At 36.3% G+C, this 14,293-nt stretch overlaps 1 protein-coding gene across 1 annotated transcript; it reads left to right on the forward strand.

Annotated features, from left to right (window-relative positions):
* LOC117990766 (3'-5' ssDNA/RNA exonuclease TatD) lies at positions 1-14,105 on the forward strand. The gene is made up of 6 exons (XM_034978263.2): positions 1-108; positions 178-355; positions 1,157-1,255; positions 2,509-2,672; positions 7,559-7,905; positions 9,510-14,105. Exons 2-6 carry the CDS (start codon positions 214-216, stop codon positions 9,670-9,672), a joined length of 915 nt encoding a protein of 304 aa, XP_034834154.1. The 5' UTR covers positions 1-108; positions 178-213; the 3' UTR covers positions 9,673-14,105.
* The last annotated feature ends 188 nt before the right edge of the window (positions 14,106-14,293 follow it).

The raw sequence follows: 14,293 nt of genomic DNA on the forward strand, positions 1-14,293 counted from the left end.
ACATTTTCTTTTAAAAACATGGTGGCATCTCAGTGAAAAGGGTGTTCATTTCCAATAGTCATAAGAAATTTTAAGAAGCTTATTAAGCAAGAGTGTTTGATACAATTTGTAAGTACTATTTTCACAGATTCCATAACAAACAATTGATATGAGATATGAATTATTCAATATTTGTAGGTAAACACCGCAACAATAAGCTTCCCAAATTAAACAATGACGTCCGAAGATATCCAGATTTCCGAGGAATTGAAGGGTTGTTACGAGAACCTTATTGTTATCGACATCGGTGCAAACCTGACGAACAAGAAATACGGCCGTGATCTCGATTCGGTGGTGCAAAGGGCAAAAGATGCAGGTATTTCGGAATAAAGGGATACATTTTTAAATTAAAAACTTGCGTGCAAAAATGTTATATTAAACGTAACAGCGGAATACATTAGCACTAGCGTGAAGTAATTACTCGTGTGCCAAATATTTGTGTTAATTTGTCTTCTATTTGTTGTTACATTTGGTCATACTAGGCAGTAGGCACCTTTCTATTTGCCTCAATGCAGCAAGAAAAACTGAATTAAAACTTGATTGTAATCTTGGGTGGTGCATTTATTAATAAAGAAGTAATTAGTGAATGAGTTACACTTTGATTTTCCAATTGGAATCTTATTATGTATTGTGTAGTATGTTTTGTGTATAGATTTTAATTGAAATATGCATTAATATTGATTTAAGTATAGTTACTAGCTTAATTTTTTCTCAATCTTCAAGTGATTGAGTTTAAGTACTTAACTTAGTATGTACTTACATATTTAAGTAAGTCTCTTAAGAGATCTATAGACTGTGTTCGGGGACTTAGCCTTAAGGCCAATATTATTTAAATTAAGGTTTTTATTTTAATTACATGTAAGCTGTACGTACTAACATAGTTCTTAAGTTTTTAAATATTACCACTATTTACTAACACCACATGGGCCACAGTCTGAAATAAAGAAATATATTAATATTTATTATTATTATATTTAATAGTCAGTTGAAATAAAATTACCTTACATTACACTTAAGAATATACTTAGAAAGCATAAGTTTTGACACAAGTTTATGGTGAATCCCTAGTTTAGTCCAAACTAAGATATACAAATAGATAACAAACTGATTGTTGCAGGTGTCCAAAAGATCATGGTTACTGGTACATCGGTCCGCAGCAGCAAGGAGGCACTGAGGTTGACCCGCCTATATCCCAGCACAATATATTCCACAGCAGGTCAGTATTCTTTTCAAGTTAAAAATAAATATCATTCTTACCAAGTAGTAACTCTTTCAAAATGCTGTCTACTTTTTATTGTGCCTACTAGCAGCACTTCCTGTAGAGAAGAAACTTGCAAGACAGTTTGTAGTGACTGTTATTTTAACAATGACTTTTAACACTAATTTTTTTTCTTGCGTGTAGAATATAATCCAAACTAATATTATAAATGTGAAAGTGTGTCTGTCTCCTAGCTTTTCACGGCCCATCCGTTCAACCGATTCTGACGAAATTCAGTACAGAGATAGCTTGCATCCCGGGGAAGGACATTGACTATTATCCCGGAAAATCAAAGAGCTCCCATGGGATTTTAAAAAATCTAAATCCACGCGGAAGAAGTTGCGGGTATCAACTAGTAATCTCATCTTTCCAAAAAACAGAAAACAGTCATCCTGTGCTATTTCAGTACAGTAGTAGTTCAGTATTTCAGTACAGTAGACTTAAGCTACTTTAAAGTAGCTCCAAGATGCTTTTCTTTGGCTGTTTGCATCTATCGGGGAGTGTTCTGAGGAGTTGTTTGACCTTATTCCACCCTCCCTTTTCTACTAACACACTGCAGCGAATTATGGAACCAACTCACCTTTCCATGTAGTCTCCACTCAACAATCTAAAGTCTAAACAGTAATCAACAAAAAATTAAACCAATTTTGGACATTATAAACAAAAGCCTTATAGTATTTCCCCATTTACTACTGATTTGAAATGTTGATCCAGCAGAAATGCTGTCATACATTTTCATTTCATAAACCTTGTGAACATTTTTACGTAACAGATTGCTAGGTAGCGAAACGATTGCATAATAAATACATTATTGAAAAGAAGCGTAAATACTGTTAATTTTTTATTCTAGTGTTTGACCACTGGAACACTTCATGGTTAATGATGAATGTGGATACACATTATTTATTTAGCCACAGTTTGATTGGATTGGTTATTGATGTTGTATAAATAAAGAATTATGGGTAAAATGGATGTAAATCTGACAGAATTAAAATCTTTAAAATCCTTTGTTAACTTTTTGATTTTCTGAAATTAAAAATAACCAACAAATTTTGTCAAAATCGATTTAACGGATGAAGCGTAAAAAGCCAGCCAGACAGACAATTTCGCGCTTATAATATTAGTATAGAATGAATAAATGATAGGATGATAGAAAGGACTAGATTAGAAGATAGTCTATAGATTTTAAGTCATCAATCTTGTATTCCTAGGTGTCCACCCTCACGACGCAAAATCAATGACAGATGAAGAGGCGTGGGCGGAGTTGACAGCGACGGCAGCAGCGCCCGAGTGTGTAGCTATTGGAGAGTGTGGTCTCAACTATACAAAGGACTTCTCAGAGCCACAGGTGCAGAGGGATGTGTTCAAAAGACAGGTTAGTGCAGAGTTGATGTAGAATCAATGACAGATGAAGAGGCGTGGATGCAGTTGACAGACCTAGTGGCGGCGCCCGAATGTGTAGTGATCGGCGAGTGCGGTCTCAACTATACCAAAGACTTCTCAGAGCCTTCTCAGTTCAGACTTGATGTGAGTTGAGAAAAGTTGATGCAAAATCAATCACGTCATATAAAAAATCGTGAAATGCAAGGGCAGTGTATATGTTTGAAATGAGCAGAGCAAATCAGTGATCAGTATTGGTTGGGTTGAATAAAGTTGATTAAAAATCAATGTACTTAAACAGCTGTTTTTTAGAAATCCCAAGTTAGAAAGGACATAAATATCGTTCCAGTGTATTAAGGAAATTTTTATGTAACAGACGTAAACAAACACAACCTCTAACGTGAAACGCATAAACCACCTTCGTCCGTCATGGTTAAAAATAGAGATTTATTGATTTACTAGGAAATATCCTTGGTATGCTTACAGCTATGCTTTGGCATTCTGAGTCTGAAGTTACAAATATAAGTACATAGTTTATCGAAATCGTATAAACTATAACTAATATTGAAAACAACTAATTGTTGGTACTGAGCAATTAGATCATTGAGTCAGGTAAGTGTTCTTAGGGTTGGCGCATTTGCTGCAAAATTTGTCCGTGTCATTGCCAGATGATGAAAAACGGGCAGACGGCCCAAACTAACCGGCTCGTTGGAAAGCCTGGAGCACCGCAAAGACGTTAGCTCCCTATGCGTGTTCTATCGCCTGTATAATGGGGAGTGCTCTGAGGAGCGTTTTGACCTCATTCCACCCTCTTTTTTCTACAACCGCACCGCGCGCCACCGTAAGGAATTTCACCCTCACCATCTGGGTGTCTGGTGCACTTCGACCGTCCGCTGCGCCAGATCCTTCTTTCCACGCACGTGCAAACTGTGGAACCAACTCCCATCGGCGGTGTTCCCACTAGATTATAACATGGGGTTATTCAAGGGGCGGACCAACAAATTCCTAAAAGGCCGGCAACGCATCGGCGGCTCCTCTGGTGCTGCAAATGTTCATGGGCGGCGGTAATCTCGTTTGCTCGCTATATCTATAAAAAAAAAAAAGACGGGCGGTGAGGCCGTCTATATGGCGGCCTCACCGCCCGTCTTTTTTTTTTTGTCTGCCGACTTTGTTTCGGAGTAAAAGGTAATAGTAAGACAGGCATTGGCCTAGCTCTAAGATTAGTCTTTTTATTCCGGTATTCCGTTTCACAGTTTGGTAACTGATGAAATTGGTGTGAAATGAGCATATAATGCTAATTAACGTGCTCATGAAGCAGATAATGAACACACTCATCTAATGAGTGACTCACGTCTCGCGCGATGTAAACAAAGGATGATATTGGATAGCCCCAATGACTATAATCTCTTGATAACATACATGTTATGCCTGTTATAAATAACAATATTATGTAGCACTAGATGATGCACGCAATTTAGTTCACACGACCTTAGGGTTTTCAAAAATACCGTGGGACTCTTTGATTTTCCAGGGCAAAAAGTAGCCTATGTCCATCCCCGGGGTGTATATAAGATATAACTCGGTACCTCAGAAAAAGTAGCTGACAGACGGACACTTTCGCATTCATAATATTAGTAAGTGTTTGACAACTAGTCAAATACTTTATCTTTTTAGAAAACGTCAGAACACGCGCTTAGTATGCGAGCTTCTATGAAATACTGGCATGTGACGTCACAATGATTTGACGTGCTTTTTTAGTTTAATCGGTAATCTAAAATGGTTATTACACTTAAAACTAACAAAGGAAGTGGATTTTACGTATTTTGGAAGACCCTCTATTTTATAAGCACTGAGAATTCATTAATTTTTGACATAGGCAATTACAGTATTATAAAAAAAAATTAAGAACCTTTCGAAGGAGTTATTGCCCTTTGTACAGATAATAACCGAGTCAGAAAATGAGTTTATATTAAAATGCAATGTTTTTGACTTGAAACAGTTTTGACCTATGGGTGCGTTATAATTCATAGCTTATCTTAGATCCAGTTGCATGACACGCGGTCAACCCGCTTTACTTTTTATTGGTGGTCAGAGTTTAACCGCGTCGTTTAACCGTAACCATACGTAACTTTAAGCGCCTGTCATGCATGACCTTAAGGCTTAGTCATAATCCCGTAATTGAATTCGATTGTAGTCGTTATGTATACAAATCGGCTTAAACAAGCCTACTTATTACCAAACCTTTTGGGTTAAAGTAGTAGAAATTATCATCATCATAATCATCAACCGATAGACGCCCACTGCTGGACATAAGTCTCTTGTAGGGACTTCCTTACGCCACGGTCTTGCACCGCCTGAATCCAGCGGCTCCTTGCGACTCGTCCGATGTCGTCCGTCCACCTAGTGGGGGTCTTCTAGTTTACCTTGTATGGGAGATAACACAAAGTAGTAAATATATACGTAATTAATCTTGTCTTCGTGTAAAAAAAATTGTGTTGCAACCAACAATTAGAAATTGAAACAAAAATTAGAATCCATTCTATCCGTACCTACTTTTATTACAAATGCGAAAGTAACTCTGTTAGTCTAAATATTTGTTATATTTGCACGGCTCAACGGCTGAACCGATCTTGACATAATAACATCGTGAGGAAACCTGCATGCCTGAGAGTTCTCCATAAAGTTCTCAAAGGTGTGAGAAATGTGCCAATTCGCACTTGGACCCTTCTCATTCTGAGAGCAGACCTGTGCTCAGTAGTGAGCCGGCGATGGATCGATGATGATGAATTTAGGGAACTAACTCAACTTATCATCATCATCATCAACCGATAGACGTCCACTGCTGGACCTAGGCCACTTGTAGGGATTTCTACACGCCACGGTCTTTCGCCGCCTGAATCCAGCGGCTCCCTGCGAGTCGACTGATGTTATGATATGACTCAACTTATATTACTAGACTTTTACTAGAAATTTCAGAATATGTCCCTACATACTAAAATATAATAGTTACCATTACATTCTGTTTTCTAAATATACGCTTAAAATAGTCTAACGAAAGGAATTCACCACGGGTTTGGAAAATTCCAGATAAACAAACGGTTTGAACGGAAATGTATATATCGTGATCCGAATTGCTAGTAACTTTTGTGTATTATTGATATGAACTTTGGAGGTCAAAGCGATTTACTAAGACACACCTACGTTGCACTTTTTGGTCTTAGGGTTGTCAGGGGTGTTGTATTTCGACGAAAGTGAGGCAAAATATTAATAAACAAAGAAAGAAGAAAGGGACTAGAAACTGGAAGTACACTAAATGGACTCACTAGAAACCGTAAAATAGTATTCTCGTCTGCGTAAAGTACCTACATATATATTTAATTTAATTTAATTTGTAAACAAGTGCAATAAAGAGAAAAAGAGAATAAAAGTAGACAGGGAAGCATTTATCTCTATGAGAGATCTCTACCAGTGACCCTTGGCAGTGCGAGAGATTGTAGAGAGAGTAGAATAGGTACAAAAAGAAGATAGAAAGTTATTCATGAAAAGAACATAATAGATACTATGTAACATTATATAATATACATATTACATACATACATATATATTAAAACAACTTACATAAACATAAATACTTATTGTAAAACTATGTATATACTTAAAGTAACATACAAGATTGGTTTAAATTTTATATATTGTATCAAATAAGCCTCATCACCCCTAACGCCTACCTACTCCAGGCGTTCAATGGCACGTTGATAGCGTGTCAGCCGCTATATTTAGCTGTCGACTCGAGTGGCGAGCCGACGTGCTAGAACGTCACTGACGATAAACAGGCTTGTCTGGATCAAGATTGAATTATTTGGGAGTTTTGGGACTAGATAATGCCCGTGACGTATCCGCGTGGATTTAGGTTTTTTAGATCCCTTCGATTTACCGGGATAAAAGTAGCCCATGTCATTTCGTTTCGTCAAATTTGGTTAAACGGATGGGCCGTGAAATGCTAACACATATAGACACATGCACTTTCCCATTTGTATTACAATATTAATATATGATTAATATATGTATAAATTATATGAGTATGATTATATAACTATAGATTATAGGCAAAGAAACAATTTCTAATAATTTTAATTTAAGTATTTGTTAAAGATACCTACCTAGTAAGTAGATAGTAACACTTTAATAGGTACTAAAAAGAAGGCTTTTTTTCAGTATATTTCAGAAACAAGTTCTACCAGTTCTGTAGGATGTAACTGTATATATCTGTTTTTTTCGCAAACTCTAAAGTTATCTGTCTTAATTTGCATGCAGCAGCCGCCTATAATTTGAATTACATAATAACTTAGCACCTAGGATTTGAATAATGTAAATTTTTGTATGATTCTGTTGGTGGTTCAATAAAAATATAAACCGGCTAAGTGCGAGTCAGGCTCGCGCAACGAGAATTCCGTACTAGAGTCGTATTTTTTCCAAATTTTGTCACGAAATCACGATAATTCAAAAAACCATAAAAATAAATAAAAATCTGTTTTAGAATGCACAGGTGAAGCCTTTTCCTATGAAACCCTACTTGATATAGTTATCTTACTTTGAAAATTGAAAATACCGATTATTAGTTTATGTCCACAATTTAATTTTTTTTTGTGTGATGGAACCACAAATTCACGGTTTTCACATTTTCCCCCTAATGTTTGTTATAAGACCTGCCAAATTTCATGATTCTAGGTCAACGGGAAGTACCCTGTGGGTTTCTTGACAGACCAACAGACAGACAGACAACCAAGTGATCCTATAAAGGTTCCGTTTTTCCTTTTGAGGTACGGAACCCTAAAAATAAAATAAAAATAAAAACTAACAATACTTTTATATTGTCCACAGGTGGAAATGGCCTGCGAACTCCGAAAACCAGTCTTCGTCCACGAGAAAGAAGCTCAGGACGACTTAATAAAGATCCTGGACGAATTCGGCAACCGTCTTCCACCAGTAGTGATCCACTCCTTCACAGGCTCTGTAGAGCAAGGCATCAAGTACATAGAGAAAGGGTTCTATTTGGGTATAACGGGGTATGTCTGTAAGGACAAGTCCGATGGTGGGATACGGCGGTTGCTTTCGGAGAGGATACTGCCTTTGGACAAGTTGCTGGTTGAGACCGACTCTCCGTTCATGTACCCTAACATGAGGGCTTCGAAATTGCCGTTGCACGTTAAGGATTCGCTTACAGAAAGGTTTGTAGATGTTTTTAATCCTAAACATATAATTTTTTTTTATTCATGTTGAATACAGATCGTAACAAGAACGCTGGCAAAAACGAAGACAAGTGATAGTACTGCAGTACCCGTAGTACAAGATTTTACGTCTCACCAAACCAAACCAAATTCGAGAGTCGAAATACTTCCGCGTTACAGTAAACTGGATCTTAAATGCCTTGTTTTAAAGCTCAAGTTTGTCTACACTTCTACAGCCAGCGCTCCAAGCGGAAACATTGCGAAATTAAAATCAGTGGCATTGAATATTTGACTTCAATTCAAGGCTGTTTAGGTCCATTTTATTGTAACGCGGAAGTATTTCGACTATCGAATTTGGTTTGGTTTGGTGAGACGTAAAATCTTGTACTACGGGTACTGATGATTACTGATATAATACCACTAAAAAAACACGAAAAAAATCAGTACCCTTATTATAAATGGTAAAGTGTGTTTGTTTGTTTGTTTGTTGGTTTATTGGTTTGTCCTTCAATCACCTCGCAACGGTGCATCGGATTGACGTGATTAGCTGATGCCCGCGACTTCGTCCGCGTGGATTTAGGTTTTAAAAATTCCGTGTTCCTCTTTTATTTTCCGAGATAAAAAGCAGCCTATGTCACTCTCCAAGTCTTTAATTATACCCATGCAAAAAATTACGTCGATCCGTTGCTTCGTTGCGACGTGATTGAAGGACAAGGACACTTTCGCATTTAAAATATGGGTAGTGATTATGTTCTCCTTGCGACTTAGTTTCAATTCCGATAATAATCACCCGAGGACTTCTTGTGTTTGTTTTTCTGATAGAATCGATATTGTACAGATATCGATAATGTCAGATAAGCAATGTGAGATGATAGATAAGATCGTATGACTGATATCGATAAACCTCCATGATGCATCTTCAAAAAGATTAATCGTTATAAACACTGATAAAAAGAGACCGTGTTATATCGCTGGCATAAATCTATAGTCCGCGACAGTTCGAGATGGCGATCGGGGTGGAAACGCCCCGCACAACCGCACAGCCCGTCTCATACCCCGATTACCAGCTCGACCTATCGCATATTCTTCTGTTTCTTCAATACAAAATTGAAGATACAGAAACTAAACCTTAAAGGGTCACTTTGTTGTTTATTCGCGTGTCAGGACCTTTTTTGTACGCCTTGAGGTATGAGGTGTTTATATTGAGTACTTGTTTATATCATCTGATTTCTGCAAAAAGTATATCTCGTTTTAAAAGTTTTAAGTCTGAGCAAATTGAAAACGGGTACGCTTTATAGATTTCATTCTTAGTTTAAGTTATCTGAATAAAGTTTTATTTAAAAAAACTTTTTTTTTTTTTTTTTAATGGCGCGCGGCTGCACCAGACGGGCGCAATTTACTTCGCCAATGGGGCCAATTCTCTGGTACACAATCTCTAAACTAAACTAAAACAACACGTCTAAATCTATTGCTATCCCTTTCATAATGTTGCTTGCGGAAAAGGATAGCACTAGATTTAGACCTGTTCATTTAGTTTAGTTTAGAGATTGTGTACAAGAGAATCGGCCCCTATGTCGTCTTAAACATAAACTTCCGTTACCCAGATCCATGAACTTCGTGAACCGCTACTGCACGTTCCAACGCAACGAGCCCTGCGCCTTACCAGCCATCGTGGAACTGATCGCGGGCTTCCTGGGCCAGGGGCCTGAGGACGTGGCCCTCGCTACTGCCTTCAACGCGCTTAAACTCTTCGGACTCAGTCAGTAACCGTGGACTGGGCGGGCCTCAGTCAGTAACAGCTGTGATGTGGTCCTGTCCTCAACACGCTTAAGATCTTAGGAAAGAGTAACTGTGGACTGGTCTGGCCTCAGTCCATAGCAGCTGTAGTGTGGACATGTGGCCCTCTCCTTATCGCGCTTAAGATCTTAGGACTGAGTCAGTAACTGTGGACTTGGTCTATGGCCTCAGTAATAGCTATGGTGCGGACCACTACCTTCAATGAGCTTAAAATCTTAGGACTGAGTAGACTGCAGAGCCCTAAGACATTTCTAGTTAACGTTAACGTTGCGAAAATCTAGCAAATCATCGTTTTGTCATAAGTTTATATCCATACTAAATGACAGATTTATGCACAGTTAGCATTAACTATAAAAGTTGTTCAAAAGCTCTGGCCTCTGGTGAACTGTGGACAGGGCCTCATTAGCTAAACCAGTGACATATTAAAATTCCCTTCAGTCATCCCTATAAGGTAATGTGACCAGCTAGGTGATTCGCTAACTCAGTGTCTAACACTAAATGATAGCCACCGAGGTTGGTTGGTTCTACATTGCTGCTTTAAAATGTTTTTCGTAGAAAACCTCAATGGATTAAAAAATGAGCTTGGTGCCTATCATTCAGAGTTAGAAACTGAGTTAGCGAATCACCCCACTGGAGATGATAGCAACATTTGGAACTTTTTTAAATTCATTTAATGACCCTGGATATCAGCCCTTTAAGGCTATTAGGAACTTGTTATATAACGTACTGACCGCTCAGCCTTGGTTGTAGTTGTGAGTGTACCGATAACCGTTTACGAATTTGTGTGCGTAACGTAAAACGCGTCACGGTCGACACAGCGCCACGCACACTATGACAATGTGTACGTGTGCACTCACACAAACATAGCCAAACGGTCTTCATGTATGTATAAGAATCGAAAAGTTAATTCATGGCTTTATTTACGCAATTTTAATGTGCCTTTAGAAAAGTTTATACGATTATACATAATCATAAAAGGAATAAGAAATATATTTAAAGCAATAATTGTATGTTACCCAATTTATTGGAGATTTATTTAGTGATTCTTCGGACGTCAAAAATATTGATAAAGCGAAAAAAAAAAACGATTATTATACTCATGTTAAAATATTTGAAATACTAAAAAAATGACTTTTGAAGATGTATTTGATAAGACAAGACAGGGTATGTGTGAATATTTGACTTTATTTATTTAATGGTTTAGATATTGAAGTGAGAAACTCAAAAAATGAAAAAAAGAAGGAAAACTATGATTATTTATTTTCTATTAAAGTGGGCAGACAACAATACTATTTTATGTTTAATAATTCAGTTTTTAATCATATTGCAAAATATAAGGAAATGCTATAAATTTTTATAGTTTGCTTTAAATAGCGTGTCCTTTTTGACATGTAAATATATTTGACATAACTGTAAAACTTTGTGGTATTTTGTTTTAAAACGATTTGTAACAATGAAACTTCTAACGTCTAATATTACTATTTAAAATTAATTCGATTTTAGGTCGTTATTTCGACTTATCGAATTGATTGACTCACATACCCTACCTTGTTCGGTTAGACTGACATTAGAGGCTATTTACCTACCTTTTTTCACCCTAAAAATAATATTGCATTCACTAATCTTGCCATCAATAATTATAAAAAAATAAGATTCGTGCCTCTCTAGTTAAATAAAAATGCCGGCCAGGTTTATACTAGGTTATGACAAAAAAAAAAAAAAAAAATTTTGCAAAATCAATCAATAATTTAAAAAAGAAATGCTTACGTTTCGAGCGTACCTGAACGCTTCGAGTCTAATGCCATTTATTTTTAAATTAAAAAGAAGAAAGAAGGGATGCATCATATTGCAACGACGATGTTTATTTAATCTATGATTATATTATTTTTATTTTTAATTGTCTTTGGTGTTTTTGCCAATATTTATTTACGAATGTAAGCTTTTTTATGTTGTTTTTGTAGCGTGTTGCACTTTGTCTCTTGTTTATTACACAATATATTTTTATAACGCGTGTGCGCTTAGGTTATGCACATACACTAAAATATATGAACAAAAATTTCGTGTAAATATACATTAATTATAGACTTAATATGACGTTATAATGGCAGTCACAAAGTGCATATCTAAGCGTGCACGTAATAAAAATAGAATATGGTGGCAATATATGACAGCTTTAGTCATTATGATCTCAATTTTGATAGAAACATATCATATAAAAGAAGATTAAAAACTATCTGATGTCACACATATCGTTGACAGTATTTTTTAGTTACACTCTTGTGTACTTTTTTTATTGTTTACTTTTTAATTCCCTTTTGGGTGAGGCAAAGATCGTACAGCCTTAAAATATTTTTTGTCTACCTTCAAAGTTATGGCGACGCGACGTCAGAACCGACACATCACTGTCAAACTTTCATTTATTTTTTGTAAGGGTTTTTCGAATATTGTTTTGTCTGTTTCGTTTTTAGTGCGGATTCGTTTAGGGTTGTGGAGCCATAATATTAAAAATCCTAACGAATGCTGTCAAAACGCCATTAGAGCTAGGTTTCATGTCATATTGCCACTGTATTTTACAGTGCCCATTAATTTTAGACCTGTAAAAAACATATGTTAGACATGATACGTACTATAAATATTATAATACCGTTGTCTGTTTTCAAGTGAGGTGGAAAGTATGGGCACTGTTTAGGGTGTTCGCCCACTGTATGAGATCGTATGCATCTTGTTACACATACAGGTCAAATATGTAATTGGTATCAGATTTAAATTCCTTATTCGGCTATATGAGTTGCCGTGTCGTTTATGTTGTTAATAACAGAGTGGAAATGACAGTGGCATGCACCATTTTACGGGCAAAAAAGTATTTATTGCCTTTGATAAAATATTATTCTTAGATTCATAGAAATTAATGAGAAAATAGTATGAAAAAGAAAACCTTTTTGGGGAGAATTTCAATTTAATTAAATTTTAAGCCTCTTTTTTTGCCTATTTTAGTTTTATGTATGCCATTGGTGCTGATATCCGTTAAATTAACAGAATTTTTGTCTAGTACCATTATGTTACGGTGTTATACAGTGGGTGTACACCTTTACTTCGCACGGTGTTAGGGTGTTTTCATAGTCTTCGCTCTGCGCAGAGTATTCCTATTCGAATTAGATTATATTATTATTAATATTAATTAATCATCGAATATATTGTAAATAGCGTTTATATTTAAATGTTAATAAATAAATAATTATTACTATATTATTAATGCTGGTAGTCACAACGAAATCAAAGACTGCAAGTATTAACAAGTGGAATTTGACATAAATAAATTATATGTTAATTAATTAAATAGATGTTTTTGTAATTAATAATTATATTTGAATATTTAATCAAACGCCGACTACGTCCGTGATTTGTTATTAATGATTTTGTTAATATTAATTTCGTGTGTAGACAGCTTAAGAGTATTGTTATTAAAGAACCTGACACGAAAGTTGGAAAAGTGCTCATTTTGCGATTACTTTAAAGGTGACTGTCCACTAAAGCGGGGCGGAGCAGACACACGTCGCTGCCAACCAATCAGATTATATTGATAAAATTATCACTTCATTTAACAATAACCTGATTGGTCGAGAACACAGGTATCCACTTCATTCAGTGTTAGCGCGCCCTTACACGTTAGCCAAACTTGCTTAGTAAAGGTGATCAATTAGTCACATACCACGGGACCACCTGCAGGATGGCCAATATTTTAATATCTGATCTGATATCTCCAATCTCTATCTGATAGTAATCTGATAGGTCCAAAACACATCTCCGCTCGGCTCCGTTTCAGTGGAAACGCACCCTAATACGTTGGAAGTACGCACTGTCACCTTTCGTGTCGTGTTCTGTAATTCCTATATTTTTTGACAATTACATTGTTCGTAGATTACTAAATAAGTGTTTCTCGTGGGTTCCAATAGTTTACTTAAAAATGTAATATTATGTGTATTTACAACAAATGAAGTATAATTTTGATACAATACTACATTTTCGAGTGAATTGTTTGTACAGATAGGGAGGTTAAGGGGTATATCCACACAACCGTGCAATGGCGGGGCCACAGACATTGTATGTAGGTATATTCTCTTCCCATAAAATGATGTGTGGAGAATAGCGTTTCTGAAAAAGAAATGTTTTTTTTAATTCATTTTTGTTTCGCACGATGCGGTGTGACATCACAAATGTGTAAAAAATATGTACCATACGATATTTTGTTAGCGTCCGCGTCCCCGACAACGCATTGCAGGTTGTATATGGACAGAGATTTATTGTAATGTAGTGCCTTCGACAAAACGTCCTTTTGTGATACATATTTTTTTCTTAGATTGTACATAAAAAAATCTTTCAATAAAAATGGTAAAATTGTATAATTTTTTGTTTCATTTCTAAGGTCATAATGCCGCCCTCATTTTGTATCAATTGTACAGTACGATTCAAACGTAAATGCGCACGTCTCTCTTTCGCAAAGCTAACTTCATGCAGACGCATTTAAGTTTGAATCGTACTATACGTGTACGAAATTAGGTCGTGCGAACACGTACGACTTACGAGAACGCAC

The sequence above is a fragment of the Maniola hyperantus genome, chromosome 18 (genome assembly GCF_902806685.2).
Source record: "Maniola hyperantus chromosome 18, iAphHyp1.2, whole genome shotgun sequence".
NCBI lineage: Eukaryota > Metazoa > Arthropoda > Insecta > Lepidoptera > Nymphalidae > Maniola > Maniola hyperantus.

Bases quoted from the DNA above. Each gene is read 5' to 3' on its own strand.
- LOC117990766 (XM_034978263.2), top strand. From the start codon at position 214: ATGACGTCCGAAGATATCCAGATTTCCGAGGAATTGAAGGGTTGTTAC. The intron at 1,256-2,508 runs GTCAGTATTCTT...TTGTATTCCTAG, and splicing joins CACAATATATTCCACAGCAG to GTGTCCACCCTCACGACGCA. The intron at 7,906-9,509 runs GTTTGTAGATGT...TCCGTTACCCAG, and splicing joins AAGGATTCGCTTACAGAAAG to ATCCATGAACTTCGTGAACC.